The 19,446-nt window shown below is 45.7% G+C and overlaps 1 protein-coding gene across 2 annotated transcripts in view; it reads left to right on the forward strand.

The window, feature by feature from the left end:
* ZFAT (zinc finger and AT-hook domain containing) overlaps nucleotides 1-19,446 on the forward strand; it is a 158,458-nt gene that overhangs the window by 61,347 nt on the left and 77,665 nt on the right. Inside the window, exons 6-8 of one of the 2 annotated variants that reach the window (XM_070382748.1) lie at nucleotides 3,879-5,329; nucleotides 6,154-6,386; nucleotides 9,467-9,568. In XM_070382748.1, the coding sequence (XP_070238849.1) occupies nucleotides 3,879-5,329; nucleotides 6,154-6,386; nucleotides 9,467-9,568 (1,786 nt within the window). The remainder of the gene's footprint in view (nucleotides 1-3,878; nucleotides 5,330-6,153; nucleotides 6,387-9,466; nucleotides 9,569-19,446) is intronic. The other variant, XM_070382749.1, reaches the window with a different exon arrangement.

Here is a 19,446-nt window from a genome sequence, read left to right on the forward strand (position 1 = left end):
CACTGGGTGAACTGATGCCTGACCCCTACACCTTCCCTGTGGTCACAGTCTTGGCCATGGTACGTACCTGCTGACGTGGATCAGCAAACTCCCATTGCCCGAGCTCTGCACACATTTTCCAGGTTGAGAGGAAAGACAAAGAAGATGCCAGACAGGGGGTTCCCTGTTTCCTGAAAAGGGGAAAGAAGGCATTCTGGATGAGAGTGTGAGACTTAGTGCCAGTCCTGGGTTGGTTCTAGAACCTTCTGCGTGTGCTCAGTCGCTTCAGTTGTGTTTGACTCTCTGTGACCCCATGGCCTGTAGCACTCCTCTGTCTATGGGATTCTTCAGGCAAGAATACTGGTGAGGGTTGCCATGCGCTTCTCCAGGGGATTGTCCCAACCCAGGGATCAAACTGGCGTCTCCTGCATGGGCAGGCGGATTCGTGACCACTGAGCCTCCTGGGAAGCCCCTAGATCCTTCTACTGGACTTCAGTTCAACAGCTCAGACACCTGCTATGTTCCAGGCACTGTGGGGGTGGGGCAGGGAGGAAGATTAGGACAGACTGGAGGCTTCTGCTCTGCTGGGACTGGACACAAGTGATTTTGCCTCTGAGCCTCTCAGCACCATACATGAGACTGTCTAATAGAACCTGACTCAGTTTAGTGGTGGGATTAAATGATCACATCTTTGCAAAGTGGTCTTGTTAAATTATAACGTTGTGTTATCTGGGGTGTCTTATTAATTTCTAGCCTCAGTCCTCTCTTCTTGCAAATGTGAGCAACTGAATGTATCAGTGAAGTTGTAAAAATATGGACTCCTGTGGCAAAACTGAGATACAATTAATTTTGAAGACCACCCTTGTCTCAACACAGCTTGATTTGTAGACTCTTCATAATATTTCAAAAGTCTGTTGGGGAGAGTTTCAAAACTCCATGCTTATCTGGTTACAGGTAAATGTACTCAATATTTAATCAGTAGATGGAGGCTGTATTCCTGTTGTCAAGCATTCTATTAATATTTTATAATCTAAATTATAAAATAGTTATGAAAGAGGCTTTTTATATGACGAAAGTCAGGAAAACTGTAAGGAAAAAAAATCATTCGTAACCTCACTCCCCTAAGATAACCACCGTTAATATTTTTAATGTATTTCCTTTCAGTCTTTTTTCAGCCCATATATTTTATAAAACTGAGTTTATAATATTTTATATGCAATTTTGTATCCTGCTTTTAATACTTACCCACATTATACTTACTTTCCTTTGTTACTCAAATTATTCGCAAACTGTGCCTTGTAGTGACATGCGGTAATATCATGAGGCTATCCTGTGACCCCTACTCAGCTCTCCACACTGTAGCCAGTGCACTTTTTATAAAAATGCCCATTTGGTTGTAGCTTTTAAGGCTTCACATTGTTGTTAGGAGAACTAAGCCTATAAGGCCACGTCTCCCTCTGGTTCTCTGTGCTCCAGCATCTGCTCCAGCCATCTGGGTCCTTTTAAAAATTTTTTTATTTATTTTTAATCGAAGGATAATTGCTTTAGAATATTGCTTTGGTTTCTGCCATACACCCACATAGGACTTCCCTGTAGCTCAAACGGTAAAGAAACTGCCTGCAATGTAGGAAACCTGGGTTCAATCCCTGGGTCAGGAAGATCCTCTGGAGAAGGGAATGGCAACCCACTCCAGTATTCTTGCTTGGAGAATCACACAGACAGAGAAGACTGGAGGGCTACAGTTCGTGGGGTGGCAGAGTTGGACACGACTGAGCGACTAACACTTACTTATACATCAACGTGAATTAGTCATAGGTATACATATGTCCCCTCCCTCTTGCACACCCCTCCCACCTCCCACACTTTCCCACCCCTCTAGGTTGTTACAGGGCCCTGGTTTGAGCTCCCTGAGTCATACAGCAAATTCCACTGACCATCTGTTTTACATATAATAGTGGATACGCGTCCATGCCACTCTCTCTATTCCTCTCACCCTCTCCTTCCTCCCCACCACTTGTGTCTGAAAGTCTGTTCCTGGGTCTTTTTTTTTTTGAAGCTGCATCATGTGGCATTTGAGATCTTAGTTTCCCAGCCTGTGATGGAACCCTTGCCTCCTGCAGTGGACGCCCGGAGTCTTAACCACTGTACCTCCAGGATGCTTTGTTTCCCTGACCTCTCCCGACCTCTTCCTCTTTCTGGATGCCACCCTTCCGCCTCCCATACCCGGACTTGGTTAATTCCTGTTTATACTTCAGCTGCCTGCTCAAATGTCCCATCTCAGGGCGGCCTGCCCTGTCCCCTGGACAGCTCGGTCCTCCTTGGCCTGGGCTCCCAGAGCATCCAGTCTTTCTCCACCACAGCAGGGAGCTGGTCCTGTTTGCTCATTTGTATGGTTATCAGACTGGCCAGTGCTTCCTCTAGAAGGTGGGCTCCGAGAGAGCGTGGCGCATGTTTGTTTTTGTCCCCATTGTGTCCCCAGTGCCTGTGACACTTTTTCAAATGAATGAAAGAATGAGTGAAAAAAATGTGCAAATTAGTTCCCTATGTTGGAGCCTTCAAGCAGCTTTCCAGTCCTAACTATTGTGAAAAATGGCACAGTGAGCACCTTCACTCGCATTTTGTATTCTTTCTGTTGATAGATTCCTAGCAGATAGAGTCCAGTGGATAATTGGATCAAGGGGTCTGATCTTTTAAAACTCTGCTTGAATGCTTGCAAGCAGTGTGTGAGAGTGCCTCTTGAACTGAATAAGGGGACATTTGGGGTGAGATAATGTGATAGGAATCACACGACATCACAGCTCAGCGAGTCAACCCACAGACGCAGGCTCACACTTGGGAGCCCAGCACGGGTGGCCTGGCCACTTCTTCTGACTCATCCCCCTTGGTGAGGGCCAGCACTGAGGGCCTGACCAGGCATCCGTGTAATAATCGAAAGAAATCAGAGCCAGAGATTCTCCTAAGACGATTTAGACCTTGCATTTAGAGAAGGAAATGCCCGTGATTTGTTTATTTAATTAACACTATGAACCCAGAGTTTCTTCCACTAAGTAAAATGATCACCTTCTGGATATCTCTGTCATTTGAGAAATATCCAGATTTGCTTCCTTAAATTTGCCTTGGGTTTAGCATGCAGGCATAGTACCTACTTTCAGATCTGAATGTCTCAATTACAGCAGGAGACTGGTACCCTCTGGTGTTTACAGGCTGCAGTCTGTTTAAATATTTTCTGTTTAAAACATAGAGGAACCTGTGTTGGTCAAACATAGTCGTATGGTTAGTTCCATAAATAGACTTGACAGTTACAATGCCAGTTTTCTAAGTTGCTGCAGTCCTGTCCTACTCTTTGCGACCCTATATGTAGCCCCCCAGGCTCCTCTGTCCATGGGATTCTCCAGGCAAGAACACTGGAGGGGGTTGCCAGTGCCCTCCTCCAGGGGATTTTCCCAACCCAAGGATCCAACCTGTGTCACCTGCACTGGCAGACGGGTTCTTTACCACTGAGCCACCAGGGAAGCCATACAGTTAACCGTGGGTACAGCTTAATGGTGTCTGATTAACAGGACTAAATGATCGTTGGTGTTTCTGAGGATCTGCCTGGAGAACCTGGGCAGAGTCCTGAGGCAGCAGTTTGGAGGAGACAAAGCCTCACCCACCCCCTGGGCTCACCAGTCAACTCCTGTCCCTGGTACAAGGCGCAGCCCTTTGGTGACCATCATTTGTGGATTGCAGACCGTCCAGCCTTGCTTGTTGATGAATGAATGCCTCCCCCATCCTCAGCCACAGTGTCCGCTAGCTCACCTTTAAGCCTTGGGTGTTTTGGCACCTAGAAGGAAGGTGGGTGGGAGGCATGGGGAAGGTGCAGGGTCTCCACCCATAACCGTGCTGCCCTCTGTTCCCAGGCTCGGGCCCACCCAGCTCAAGATCTTCACCTGTGAGTACTGCAACAAGGTCTTCAAGTTCAAGCACTCACTGCAGGCCCACCTGCGGATCCACACCAAGGAGAAGCCCTACAAGTGCTCCCAGTGCAGCTACGCCAGCGCCATCAAGGCCAACCTCAACGTGCACCTGCGCAAGCACACGGGCGAGAAGTTCGCGTGCGACTGCTGCTCCTTCACCTGCCTGAGCAAGGGCCACCTCAAGGTGCACGTGGAGCGCGTGCACAAGAAGATCAAGCAGCACTGCCGCTTCTGCAAGAAGAAGTACTCGGACGTCAAGAACCTCATCAAGCATATCCGCGACGCGCACGACCCGCAGGATAAGCCGGTGCAGGAGGCCCTGGATGAGCTGTGCCTGATGACGAGGGAGGGCAAACGGCAGCTGCTCTACGACTGCCACATCTGTGAGCGCAAGTTCAAGAACGAGCTGGACCGCGACCGCCACATGCTGGTCCACGGTGATAAGTGGCCCTTCGCCTGCGAGCTCTGTGGCCATGGCGCCACCAAGTACCAGGCGCTGGAGCTGCACGTCCGGAAGCACCCGTTCGTGTACGTGTGCGCCCTGTGCCCCAAGAAGTTCGTCAGCTCCATCCGCCTGCGTGCGCACATCAAGGAGGCTCACGGGGCCGCCCAGGAGACTCTCGTCTTCACCAGCTCCATCAACCAAAGCTTCTGCCTCCTGGAGCCCGGCGGGGACATCCAGCAGGAGGCCCTGGGTGGGCAGCTGCAACTGGCAGAAGAGGAGTTCGTGTTCCAGGGGGTAAACGTGCCCAAGGAGGCAGCCAGCCCCGGACAGGCACGGCCCGCAGTGGAGCCCAGGGCCCCTGCGGAGGTGCCCGCCTCGCTGGTGCGCTTGGCCGCTGCCCAGCCCAATGGCACCGCCCCGGCCCCTCCACCCCGTGAGCTGGCAGCCTCCGCCATGTCCCCGGACCTCCGTCCGCACGCGGGGCTTTCCAGTGAGTTCTTGATGAAGAGCGATCCCCCCACAGCTGAGGCTCCCGCTGCTACTCCCGAGAAGACCGGTGACACCCAGCAGGGAGGCGCTGCCCCGATTCAGGGCCAGGACGTGGCACCTCTGCTGTCCAAGGCCAAAGGCATGGAAGCAAACTCCGAGGCTCCGGGCGCCAAGAGCCCTCCAGCCGAGGGGCAGAAAGTGGCAGCCTTCTCATGCGATGGCCCAGATCCCAGCAGAGGCCTCAGGTCCAACCCAGCTCAGGCCTCAGACCCTCCCCCGGGAGCTGGTGGGAGGGAGGCGGCCCTGTGCCAGCCTGCCTCTTGCACACCCGCCCCCGAGCACCGGGCCGGTCTCACTGCCTTCATGAAGATCCTGGACAGTTTGCAGAAGAGGCGGATGAACACCGGCCTGTGTGAGAGGATCCGGAAGGTGTACGGGGACCTGGAGTGTGAATACTGTGGTAAGGGGTGGGGCCGGGCACGAGGCTGGGGGGCTGTCTTCCCCGCAGCCCATCCGGCCACCTGGCTGCGGGTCCACCTCCTGTTTGAGTTGAGCTCGTGTCTCTTTGCAAAGAACACCTTCTAAGTGAGCTCGCCGTCCTGGGTAGATAGCAATGGCACCACCATGGTGCAGTAGCCTGTGAAGTCTGTGAAGGCAGCTAGGATGCTGGGACAGCCAAACCCGCTGGCTTGGCCAGGCCTGCGAGGCGGAGGTTTATCCTATGGCCCCCGCCTGAGCTTTAGCCAAGAGGTAACTTTCTTCTGTCGCATGAGAAGTTTAAAAGTCTAGCTTTAGTAAGTTGTGGCCGTTGCCTAGGTGGGCAGAGAGATGTTAACGGGAGTGACTGCAGCTCTTTGTAGGGAGACGCTGAGTGCATCCCTCGCAGCTCGCGGTGGAAGCCTGGCCTTGGGGTCTCCTGAGAGCGGGCAGGACCCATGGGAGATGGCCCAGGTGCCCGCGGAGCTTAGAGCCTGGTGATGTCACCCATGTGCGTAAACATACGTGGTACCATAACTGGTCCTCGGTAAGCGCTCCTTTACTCCTCCCAGCACTGATGTCATGCAGAAGGAGTAGCAGCACCCTTAATTTTTGCCACCTGCCACCTTTGAAAAGTCATTTCCAGACAGAGATGTGGTGCAAAGTGTGAAGGGTGACCCGGACAAGCACGAGAGGGAAAGGAAGATAGTTCTTAAAAAAATAAAATAATACTAATACTAATTAAAAAAAAGATCAAATTCAGGATAAAAGAAACTTCCTTGTTCTCATGTGAAAATATTTTTTTAGGCAAACTTTTTTGGTACCAAGTGCATTTTGACATGCATGTCCGCACCCACACCCGGGAACATCTGTATTATTGCTCCCAGTGTCACTATTCTTCCATCACCAAAAACTGCCTTAAACGCCATGTAATTCAGAAACACAGTAACATCTTGCTGAAGTGTCCCACTGACGGCTGTGACTACTCGACTCCAGATAAATATAAGCTGCAGGCACATCTTAAAGTCCACACTGAGCTGGTAAGTAGCCCGCCCTAGTGGCAGCCCCATCTCCCCTGGGTGCTCCCCGCTTGCTCTCGGCGATGTGCACGGAGGTGCCCCTGCTCCTTCGGGAGCCCGGTGTGTGAGCATCCACCCCAGAGAACGGAGAGGCCCTTCTCACGACACAGGCCCTTCATGCTAACAGAGGCCTTCCTTCACCCCAGGGCTCTTCTCACAGGGAGAGCCTCGCGTCTGTTGGGAAGATGATCCCATTGAAAACATTGGCTTCCTCTGCAGATTTTTCAGCATCAGAGAAAGCCTATAGAAGAAAGATCTACAGAACAGAAATAAAGCAAAGGTTTCTTAAATCAGGGGTCCCCCTCCCCCCACGCCCCCAGGCCATGGACCTGTAGCAGTCCATGGCCTGTTAGGAACTGGGCTGTACAGCAGGAGGCGAGAGGCGGGCCAGGGAGCCAAGCTTCATCTGTGCTTCCAGCCACTCCCCCTCGCTCACATGACCGCCTGAGCTCCACCTCCTGTCAGAGTAGCGGTGGCATAGTAAACATGATATGCTTGGATCATCCCGAGACCATCCCCTCCTCAGCTCCTGTCCGTGGAAACTTTGTTTTCCATGAAACCCATCCCTGGTCCCCAAATGGTTGGGGAACCGCTCTCTTAAATGACGGTTTAAAGGACCGTTAATAACAGGGCCAATAATACTAATAGCCACCACTAAAAACTGTTGAGAGGTTAAGTTAGATGATGCCTGCCGAGCGCTAGACACACTGTTTGAGTCATAGTAAGAGCGCAGTCAACATTGAAGATCACTGATGATATTATCGCGTTATTCCTTGGAGACCCTGCGAAAGAATGTCTGTAAAGCATTTTTTTAAAAGTGATATGTTAATTCAAGGTGCTGTTAAATAGTCTCATGGTGGTAAAAGTTGTCTGATTCTCCGGTGGGTGATCCTGTGACACAGTGAGTGAGTGTTTATTTTGCCATATGCTCCTCTACCCTGAGAGCGTGATTCGAGACTCTTCAAGTGGTAAAGGAAGCGCACCTGTCCCAGGCGTGCTTCTGCTCTGACCGCGTTCCTTTCTCTGTGCAGAACAAGGCTTCAGAAGCTTGATCTGACACCTCCGTTTCCTGGCCTGAAATCACTAACACTCGGGAAGTGCATTACCAAGGGAAAGTCAGGGTATTTTGGGTTTAGTGGGTATAAAGAGCACATGCTTTGAGGTTGGATAACTGGATTCAGATATTGTCTCCAGTAATCACACAGGCTGTATGACACTGGACAAATTGCTTGTCCTCTCTGAGACTCAGTAGCCTTCTGTGAAATATGTATTAAAAAGCATATTGACTCTTTATACACACAGTATATGCACAGACATACCCACACATGCATTGTGCACACCCACTCACGTGTGCACACGTGTATCACACACACCTCTATATGCAAAATATACATGTACACATACGTATGTCTTTGTATCCGTACGTAGGTCTCTTGGATTATCGGGCCGTTAAATGGATCGCTCTGAATAAAGAACTTGGCTCAGTGCTTGTACAGGCACTTCCCTGTAGCTGCTTCCCTCCATCTCCTCCCTCCCATCAGTGATCAGGCAGCATGACTCAGAGTCAAGGATGTATTGCCATCAAGGAAACATGGGGGCCTGGTCAAGGAAGTTAGTCAATGACATTTCTGAACCCATTGTTTTTTTAACAGCACTGGGCAAATGCTGTGAAAGGGAAACTTGAGAAAACCAAGTTTGGTTCTAGCATGTTAATGTTCAGACCCCATAGCCACCTCTGTGATCTTGGGCAAATTGCTTAGCATCACTGACCCTCAGTATTCTCCTCTGTAAAATGGAGGTATGGTACTTTCTTTGACTTCTCAGGATAGTGAAGATTAAGCTAGAAAATAAATGTGGAACACCCAGGTCAGTGTTTTTTCAGCCCCCAGGTCATGATCCATTAGAGGATTGTGAAGTTAGTTCAGTGGATTACAACTCAGTTCAGATCAATCATGTCCATCTCTTTGTGACCCCACGGACTACAGCATGCCAGGCTTCTCTGTCCATCACCAACTCCGGAGCTTGTTCAAACTCATGTCCATTGTGTCGGTGATACCATCCAACCATCTCATCCTTTGTTGTCCCCTTCTCGGCCCGCCTTCAATCTTTCCCAGCATCAGGTCTTTTCAAATGAGTCAGTTCTTCGCACCAGGTGGCCAAAGTATTGGAGCTTCAGCTTCAGCATCAGTCCTTCCAATGAACATTCAGGATTCATTTCCTTTAGGATGGACTGGTTTGATCTTGCAGTCCAAGGGACTCTCAAGAGTCTTCTCCAACACCACAGTTCAAAAACATCAATTCTTTGGCGCTCAGCTTTCTTTATAGTCTAACTTTTATACCCATACATGATCACTGGAAAAACCATAGCTTTGACTAGACAGATCATTGTTGGCAAAGTAACATCTCTGCTTTTTAATATGCTGTCTAGGTTGGTCATAGCTTTTCTTCCAAGGAGTAAGCGTCTTTTAATTTCATGGCTGCAGTCACCATCTGCAGTGATTTTGGAGCCCCCCAAAATGTCACTGTTTCCATCATTTCCCCATCTATTTGCCATGAAGTGATGGGACTGGATGCCACAATCTTAGTTTTTTGAATGTAGTGTATCTTAAAAATGAAATAGAATGAAGTAGAATTTAATCAGCACTCTTTACCCATAACAAGGTAATAGGTATTGTTTTCTGAGACCTTTAGTTCCATGTTTCAGTGTGTTTATATGCCATTGTGTGTGCACGTATGTTCTTGGTGGTAATGTCAAAAGGGTGACCTCCTTTGTAGGTCCCATTAGATGAGTTTGCAAGTCATTAACCCCATGATGTAATTTATGACATTCTGAATCAGCAATACTCAGGGGTAATTGTTATGAATGATATTCCTGGCTCATACCTCCACCATAATTTGTGAGGGGGACCTGGGAACCTATTTTTAAATCAGGTTCATCCCGACACAGACATGTGAAGTAGCAGGAAGTCAAGCTTCCAGTGGATAGTCAGGATATATCAGTCTCTTCCCCTTTGTTCTTCCTGGCTTGTGTGCCTTCACAGGAGCCCTTGCAGGCACCCGATGTTCAGGGCACCATGACTGTTACAAGCCTTCACCTGGGAGGAGCGGACTCATTCTGGTCTTGCATCCTGACTCCTTCACTTGTAAGTGGTGTGGTCTCACTATCTAACGTCTCTGACCCCTTGTCTGTAAAAGTGGAGTGACAGTCCCGGCCTCCAGGGTTTCCATGGGGACATTTGTGAGGGACCCAGCACAAGTCCAGGCATGGGGGGCAGTCTACACTAGCTCTTCCTTCTTGTTACTGGTGGTAGCAGGAGAAGCCATAGTAACAGTGGTGGTGCTACTGCTTCCATCCAGGGCATAGTGGCTTTTCAGCAAACATTGAAAATCAGTGCCTGTCTTGGAGAAGTGCCTAGTCTGTACTTGTCCTTATTTATTATTATTTTTTAATATACATTTATTTATTTTAATTGGAGGATAATTACTTTACAACATTGTATTGGTTTTGCCATACATTGACATGAATCTGCCATGGGTATACATGTGTTCCCCATCCTGAACCCCCCTCCCACCTCCCTCCCCATCCCATCCCTCTGGGTCATCCCAGTGCACCAGCCCCGAGCATCCTGTATCATGAATCGAACCTGGACTGGCGATTCATTCCACATATGATAACGTACATGTTTCAATGCTCTTCTCCCAAATCATCCCACCCTTGCCCTTTCCCACAGAGTCCAAAAGACCGTCCTATACATCTATGTCTCTTTTGCTGTCTTGCATACAGGGTTATCATTACCACCTTTCTAAATTCCATATATATGCGTTATTATACTGTATTGTTATTTTTATTTCTGACTTACTTCACTCTGTATAATAGGCTCCAGTTTCATTCACCTCATTAGAACTGATTCAAATGTATTGTTTTTAATGGCTGGGTAATACTCCATTGTGTATATGTACCACAGCTTTCTTATCCATTTGTCTGGTGATGGACATCTAGGTTGCTTCCGTGTCCTGGCTACTATAAACAGTGCTGTAATGAACATTGGGGTACACGTGTCTTTCAGTTCTGGTTTCCTTGGTGTGTATGCCCAGCAGGGGGATTGCTGGGTCATATGGCAGTTCTATTTCCAGTTTTTTAAGGAATCTCCACACTGTTTTCCATAGTGGCTGTACTAGTTTGCATTCCCACCAATAGTGTAAGAGGGTTCCTTTTCTCCCTCTCCAGCATTTATTGCTTGCAGACTTTTGGATAGCAGCCATTCTAACTGGCGTGAAATGGTACCTCACTGTGGTTTTGATTTGCATTTCTCTGGTAATGAGTGATGTTGAGCATCTTTTCATGTGTTTGTTAGCTATCTATATGTCTTCTTTGGAGAAATGTCTGTTTAGTTCTTTGGCCCATTTTTGGATTGGGTTGTTTATTTTTCTGGAATTGAGCTGCAGGAGTTGCTTGTATATTTTTGAGATTAATTCTTTGTCAGTTGCTTCATTTGCTATTTTCTCCCATTCTGAAGGCTGTCTTTTCACCTTGCTTATAGTTTCCTTTGTTGCGCAGAAGCTTTTAATTTTAATTAGGTCCCATTTGTTTATTTTTGCTTTTATTTCCGATGTTCTGGGAGGTGGGTCATGAGGATCCTGCTGTGATTTATGTCGGAGAGTGTTTTGCCTATGTTTTCCTCTAGTAGTTTTATAGTTTCTGGTCTTACGTTTAGATTATTAATCCATTTTGAGTTTATTTTTGTGTATGGTGTTAGAAAGTGTTCTAGTTTCATTGTTTTACAAGTGGTTGGCCAGTTTTCGCAGCACCACTTGTTAAAGAGATTGTCTTTTCTCCATTGTATATTCTTGCCTCGTTTGTCAAAGAAAAGGTGTCCATAGGTGCATGGGTTTATCTCTGGGCTTTCTATTTTGTTCCATTGATCTATATTTCTGTCTTTGTGCCAGTACCATACTGTCTTGATGACTGTGGCTTTGTAGTAGAGCCTGAAGTCAGGCAGGTTGATTCCTCCAGTTCCATTCTTCTTTCTCAAGATTGCTTTGGCTATTCGAGTTTTTTTGTATTTCCATACAAATTGTGAAATTATTTGTTCTAGGTCTGTGAAAAATACTGTTGATAGCTTGATAGGGATTGCATTGAATCTATAGATTGCTTTGGGTAGTATACTCATTTTCACTATGTTGATTCTTCGGATCCATGAACATGGTATATTTCTCCATCTATTAGTGTCCTCTGATTTCTTTCACCAGTGTTTTATAGTTTTCTATATATAGGTCTTTTGTTTCTTTAGGTGGATATATTCCAAGTATTTTATTCTCTTTGTTGCAATGGTGAATGGAATTGTTTCCTTATTTTCTCATTATTAGTGTATAGGAATGCAAGGGATTTCTGTGTGTTGATTTTATATCCTGAAACTTTACTATATTCATTGATTAGCTCTGGTAATTTTCTGGTGGAGTCTTTAGGGTTTTCTATGTAGAGGATCATGTCATCTGCAAATAGTGAGAATTTTACTTCTTTTCCAATTTGGATTCCTTTTACTTCTTTTTCTGCTCTAATTGCTGTGGCCAAAATTTCCAAAACTATGTTGAATAGTAGTGGTGAGAGTGGGCACCCTTGTCTTGCTCCTGACTTTAGGGGACATGCTTTCAGTTTTTCACCATTGAGGATAATGTTTGCTGTGGGTTTGTCATATATAGCTTTTATTATGTTGAGGTATGTTTCTTCTGTTCCTGCCTTCTGGAGGGTTTTTATCATAAATGGATGTTGAATTTTGTCAAAGGCTTTCTCTGCATCTATTGAGATAATCATATGGCTTTTATTTTTCAATTTGTTTATGTGCTGCATTACATTGATTGATTTGTGGATATTGAAGAATCCTTGCATCCCTGGGATAAAGTCCATATGGTCATGATGTATGATCTTTTTAATGTGTTGTTGGATTCTGATTGCTAGAATTTTGTTAAGGATTTTTGCATCTATGTTCATCAGTGATATTGGCCTGTAGTTTTCTTTTTTTGTGGCATATTTGTCAGGTTTTGGTAGTAGGGTGATGGTGGCCTCATAGAATGAGTTTGGAAATTTACCTTCCTCTGCAATTTTCTGGAAGAGTTTGAGTAGGGTAGGTGTTAGCTCTTCTCTGAATTTTTGGTAGAATTCAGCTGTGAAGCCATCTGATCCTGGGCTTTTGTTTGCTGGAAGATTTCTGATCACAGTTTCAATTTCTGTGCTTGTGATGGGTCTGTTAAGATTTTCTATTTCTTTCTGATTCAGTTTTGGAAAGTTGTACTTTTCTAAGAATTTGTCCATTTCTTCCAAGTTGTCCATTTTATTGGCATATAATTGCTGATAGTAGTCTCTTATGATCCTTTGTATTTCTTTGTTGTCTGTTGTGATCTCTCCATTTTCATTTCTAATTTTATTGATTTAATTTTTCTCCCTTTATTTCTTGATGAGTCTGGCTAATGGTTTGTCAATTTTATTTATCTTCTCAAAGAACCAGCTTTTGGCTTTGTTGATTTTTGCTATGGTCTCTTTTGTTTCTTTTGCATTTATTTCTGCCCTAATTTTTAAGATTTCTTTCCTTCTACTAACCCTGGGGTTCTTCATATCTTCCTTTTCTAATTGCTTTAGGTGTAGAGTTAGGTTATTTATTTGACTTTTTTCTTGTTTCTTGAGGTATGCCTGTATTGCTATGAACTTTCCCCTTAGCACTGCTTTTACAGTATCCCACAGGTTTTGGGTTGTTGTGTTTTCATTTTCACTCGTTTCTATGCATATTTTGATTTCTTTTTTGATTTCTTCTGTGATTTGTTGGTTATTCGGCAGCGTGTTTTTCAGCCTCCGTATGTTGGAATTTTTAATAGTTTTTCTTCTGTAATTGAGAAAATCTTACTGCATTGTGGTCAGAGAAGATGCCTGGAATGATTTGAAGTTTTTTGAATTTACCAAAGCTAGATTTATGGCCCAGGATGTGATCTATCCTGGAGGAGGTTCCGTGTGCGCTTGAGAAAAATGTGAAATGCATTGTTTTGGGGTGAAATGTCCTATAGATATCAGTTAGGTCTAACTGGTCTATTGTATCGTTTAAAGTTTATGTTTCCTTGTTAATTTTCTGTTTAGTTGATCTATCCATAGGTATGAGTGGGGTATTAAAGTCTCCCACTATTATTGTGTTATTGTTAATTTCCCCTTTCATACTTGTTAGCATTTGTCTTCCATATTGCGGTGCTCCTATGTTGGGTGCATATATATTTATAATTGTTATATCTTCTTCTTAGATTGATCCTTTGATCATTATGTAGTGTCCTTCTTTGTCTCTTTTCACAGCCTTTGTTTTAAAGTCTATTTTATCTTATATGAGTATTGCTACTCCTGCTTTCTTTTGGTCTCTATTTGCATGGAATATCTTTTTCCAGCCCTTCACTTTCAGTCTGTATGTGTCTCTTGTTTCAGGGTGGGTCTCTTATAGACAACATATGTAGGGGTCTTGTTTTTGTGTCCATTCAGCCAGTCTTTGTCTTTTGGTTGGGGCATTCAACCCATTTACATTTAAGGTAATTATTAATAAGTATGGTCCGTTGCCATTTACTTTATTGTTTTGGGTTCAAGTTTATACACTCTTACTGTGTTTCCTGTCTAGAGAATATCCTTTAGCATTTGTTGGAGAGCTGGTTTGGTGGTGCTGAATTCTCTCAGCTTTTGCTTGTCTATAAAGCTTTTGATTTCTCCTTCATATTTGAATGAGATCCTTGCTAGGTACAGTAATCTGGGCTGTAGGTTATTTTCTTTGATCACTTTAAGTATGTCTTGCCATTCCCTTCTGGCCTGAAGAGTTTCTATTGAAAGATCAGGTGTTTTCCTTATGGGAATCCCCTTGCGTGTTATTTGTTGCTTTTCCCTTGTTGCTTTTAATATTTTCTCTTTGTGTTTGATCTTTGTTAATTTGATTAATATGTGTCTTGGGGTGTTTCGTCTTGGGTTTATCCTGTTTGGGACTCTCTGGGTTTCTTGCACTTGGGTGATTATTTCCTTCCCCATTTTAGGCAAGTTTTCAACTATTATCTCCTCAAGTATTTTCTCATGGTCTTTCTTTTTGTCTTCTTCTTCTGGGACTCCTATGATTCGAATGTTGGGGCATTTAACATTGTCCCAGAGGTCTCTGAGATTGTCCTCATTTCTCTTAATTAATTTTTCTTTTTTCCTCTCTGTTTCATTTATTTCTACCATTCTATCTTCTACCTCACTTATCCTGTCTTCTGCCTCCGTTATTCTACTGTTCGTTCCCTCCAGAGTGTTTTTGATCTCATTTATTGTATTATTCATTATATATTGACTCTTTTTTATTTCTTTTAGGTCCTTGTTAAACCTGTCTTGCATCTTCTCAATCCTTGTCTCCAGGTTATTTATCTGTAACTCCATTTTTGTTTTCAAGATTTTGGATCATTTTCACTATCATTATTTGGAATTCTTTATCAGGTAGGTTCCCTATTTCTTCCTCTTTGTTTGGTTTGGTGGGCATTTATCCTGTTCCTTTACCTGCTGGGTATTCCTCTGTCTTTTCATCTTGTTTATATTGCTGTGTTTGGGGTGGCCTTTCCATATTCTGGCACTTTGTGGAGTTCTCTTTATTGTGGAGTTTCCTCACTGTGGGTGGGGTTGTACGGGTGGCTTGTCAAGGTTTCCTGTTTAGGGAAGCTTGTGTCGGTGTTCTGGTGGGTGGACCTGGATTTCTTCTCCCTGGAGTGCAATGAAGTGTCCAGTAATGAGTTATGAGATGTCAGTGGGTTTGGAGTGACTTTGGGCAGCCTGTATATTGAAGCTCAGGGCTGTGTTCCTGTGTTGCTGGAGAATTTGCATGGTATGTCTTGCTCTGGAACTTGTTGGCCCTTGGGTGGTGCTTGGTTTCAGTGTAGGTATGGAGGCGTTTGATGAGCTCCTGTCGATTAATGTTCCCTGGAGTCAGGAGTTCTCTGGTGTTCTCAGGATTTGGACTTAAGCCTCCTGCCTCTGGTTTTCAGTCTTATTTTTACAGTAGCCTCAAGACTTCTCCATCTATACAGCACCGATGATAAAACATCTAGGTTAAAGATGAAAAGTTTCTCCACAGTGAGGGACACCCAGAGAGGTTCACAGAGTTACATGGAGAAGAGAAGAGGGAGGAGGGAGATAGAGGTGACCAGGAGGAGAAGAGAGGGAATCAAAAGGGGAGAGTGCAAGCTAGCCAGTAATCACTTCCTTATGTGCTCTCCACAGTCTGGACCGCTCAGAGATGTTCATGGAGTTACACAGAGAAGAGAAGAGGGAGGAAGGTGACAGAGGTGGCCAGGAGGATAAAAGGGGGAATCCAAAGGAGAGAGACAGATCCAGACAGTAATCAGTTCCCTAAGTGTTCTCCACTGTCTGGAACACACAGAGATTCACAGAGTTGGGTAGAGAAGAGAAAGGGGAGGGAGGAGATGGAGGCAACCTGGTGGAGAAAAAGGAGAGTCCAAAGGGGGAGAGAGCATCAAGCCAGTAATCTTGCTCCCAAGTAAAAATGGGTACTGAAGATTGAGTTCTTAAAGGTACAAAATTGGTAACAAATACCCAAAAGCAGAGATTAAAAATCTAGAGTAGAGGCTGGATTCTCAAAAATACAATATTAAAGAAAAAAACAAAGTCACAAAATTATAAAATATATACATATATGAAGTTTGCTTTAAAAAATAGGGTCTTTTTTTGCAAAGTAATAGTAAGTTATAAAAATGAAAATTAAAGGAGTAATAGAGGACTTAAAAATTAAAAAGTTTTTTTTTAATTTAAAAAATGATAATAGTAAAAATATATCTAGGACTTTCTCACGTGTTGTTGTGGACAGTGTGGGGTCAATTCATTTTCGGATAGTTCCTTGTTCCGACTTATATTTCTCAAGATCTATAGGCCTCTTCCTATGTAGTCAGTACTAACTACAGGGTTTTAATCTATTGCACCTGTCACTTCCAAGGCAGTTCCCTTTGGTTTAGCTTCTGTTTGCTGGTCTCGTCAGTGTCTAATTTCCGCCCTGACACAAGGGGGCGGTGGTGGACACTTTTTTAGGCTCACTTGTTCAGTCGTGCTGTGGGGAGGGAGGGATGCTGCACACAAATAACACTGGCGTGTGCTCCCAGTGTCTCAACTACACTGGGCCTGCCCCCACTCACGGCGTGTGTGGCCTCCCTGCCCACACTGTTCAGGCTGTAGGTTGCTCTGCCGGGAATTGTCTGAGTCCGGCCCTGGGTTGTATGCGCTTCCCAGGTCTAAGCCACTCAGGCTCAGGCACTCGGGTAGTCCTCAGAGGTGCAGACTCTGTTGGGCCTGCGTTTTTGTGCCCTTCCCAGGTCCGAGCAGCTCAGGTGACCAGGTGCTTGCCGAGCGCTGTTGCTGCGACTTATCGCCTCCCGCGTCCCTGCCGCTCGGTTTTCTGGGTGTACAATGGGTGCACCTTCTCAGGTGTGCCGTGTGTCTCTCCTGGGGAGCTGATCTCTGGCTGCGACCCTCCCGGTGGATGTCGCCCGTCCAGAATCCCGAGAAGTCTTGGTTAGCCACGAAGCCTGCTTGTAGTTTGGTAGATGATGCCTCTCTGGGGCCGCGATTGCCCTCTTCCGGCTTTGGCTGCTCTCGCCCGCCTGTCTCCAGAGGGGATGGGCGGGTCCAAAGCCGGCTAGCTCTGTTCAGTCCTTTGTTCTGTGAGCAGGCCTGGAGGTGTCTTAGGTTAGAGCTTTACATGGGGTAGCTATCCCACAGTCTGGTTTGCTATCCCAAGAGAGTTCACTCAGATTGCCCTCAGGCCTTACTCTAAGCAATGCAGCCTGTGCCTCCCTGCCCAGCCCCGGCTTGCTAGTGGTGGATGCGGGCATCTTTGCTGCTTCTCTGCTGGAAGTTACCGTTGGGCACTTACCTGTGGGGTTTAATTATTTATTTTTCCTCCCGGTTATGTTGCCCTCTGAGGTTCCAAGGCTCGCCGCGAACTCGCCAGTGAGAGTGTTTCCTGGTGTTTGGAATCTTCTGTCTTTTTTAAGACTCCCTTCCTGGGACGGAGCTCTGTCCTTACCTCTTTTGTCTCTCTTTTTATCTTTTATATTTTTTCCTACTTCCTTTTGAAGACAATGGGCTGCTTTTCTGGGTGCCTGATGTCCTCTGCCAGCATTCAGATGTTGTTTTGTGGAATTTACTCAGAGTTCAAATGTTCTTTTGATAAATTTGTGGGGGAGAAAGTGGTCTCCCTGTCCTATTCCTCCGCCATCTTAGGACCGCTCCCCCTGTACTTGTCTTTAAAGATACATATATAAAACTTCACCTGTTGCTTTCTGGAAGTAGACTAAAATAATATATTGCCAACAATGCACAGAGAAGTAGAGGGAGCTACTTTTTTTTTTTTTTTTTTTTGTGAAGTAGAGGAAAATGTTATTGAACTAAAGCAATTGCACACAAGTCTTTTTCCTTTCCAATGGCTGAGAGTGTATATGGTCTTTTAGTCTGTTATCACAAACCATCTGTTTCTGTGCCACCCTGTTTGGAGATTTGTCCACTAGGGACCTCAGACTGCAGAGTTTTCTGTGTATAAAGCAACTGCTGATAAGCAAGCCCGAGGACTGGAAGTGAGGGTCATGGCCTGACTAAGTGGACAGGAAGAGCCTGGAAATTGAAATCCAGGCTGGAACACGTTTCTGGCTCTTTCCTAACTTGTTAACTTAGCCACAATGTTGTGTCAGTTTTCTGGTCTTTGTCATACTTTCTCCATTTGTTTTTCAGTTGCTCAGTTGTATCTGATTCTTTGTGACCCCTTGGGCTATAGCACACCAGGCTTCCCTGTCCTTCAGTCTCTCCTGGAGTTTGCTCACACTCATGTCTGTTGAGTCAATGATGCCATCCAACCATCCCATCCTCTGTTGCTCCTGCCCTCAGTCTTTCCCAGCATCAGGATCTTTTCCAGTGAGACCACTCTTTGCATCAGGTGGCCAAAGTATTAGAACTTCAGCTTTAGCATCAGTCCTGCCAATGAATATTCAGGGTTGATTTCCTTTAGGATTGACTGGTGTAATCTTCTTGCTGTCCAGGGGACTCTCAAGAGTCTTCTCCAGCACCACAGTTCAAAAGCATGAATTCTTCGGTGTTCAGCCTTCTTTATGGTCCAACTGTCACATCCATACATACATACATGACTACTGAACATGGCTGTTTTCTCCTTGTCCCGTGATAGTTTGTGGCCTCTGTGTGCTCGCAGCTCCCATGAGCCCTGTGAGGGCAGGGTCAGAGTCTCCCAGCTCTGTGCCCAGCACTATGCCTGAGCCAACACTGGCCTCAGAAGGGTAGAGGAAAGGTTGAGTCCGTTGAGGTCAGCATCTGCTAAAACCATGGGCTTTTTATTCCTGAGAAATTGTTCTGAGTGGAATCTCCCACTTTATTTTTTTTTATCTTGTTGTCAGATACTTTATAGATGTGCTTATGTGATAGGTAATACACTCGGTGGCCGAGTGGAAGGCAGGTTTGATATTTTCCACCCACCACTAGTTTCAGACTTGAGAATAGCCCATTTGCTTTGGGGGTCGAGGCGCAGGCCAGGGCGGGGTTCACTCATCGCTGTGAGCTGGGCTGGGAGCTTCACCCCCAGAGCTGCCCCCCTAGCACCTGTCCCCTATCCCCGCACCGCATGGCCACTGTCTCCCTTCTTTCAAAGAGCCCTGTAGTGCTTTGAAGGCATTTCCATCGGAGCAAACAAACTCCGGGGGCTGGGCTCTCGTACTGTCATTACGGCGTGGAGCCCTCGCTGTCCTCTGCAAAGAACTCTTTTAACCACTCTTCTTTTCAAGTTTCCTGTGTCAGTTTGGGTTTTCATCTCTGGTTGGGAACTGAGGTTTTGAAAAAGAAATAAATGAGTCCTTAGAGTGCACCCTTCTCCCAGCACCTTTCCCACTGCCTACGTCCTTCTGACAGTCTTCAAAGGCATCAGGAAATGAGGGGCCCTGATAAGCTCTAAGATAAATTGCTTTCAGACTATCA

Source organism: Bos mutus, chromosome 14 (genome assembly GCF_027580195.1).
Source record: "Bos mutus isolate GX-2022 chromosome 14, NWIPB_WYAK_1.1, whole genome shotgun sequence".
Taxonomy (NCBI): Eukaryota; Metazoa; Chordata; class Mammalia; order Artiodactyla; family Bovidae; genus Bos; species Bos mutus.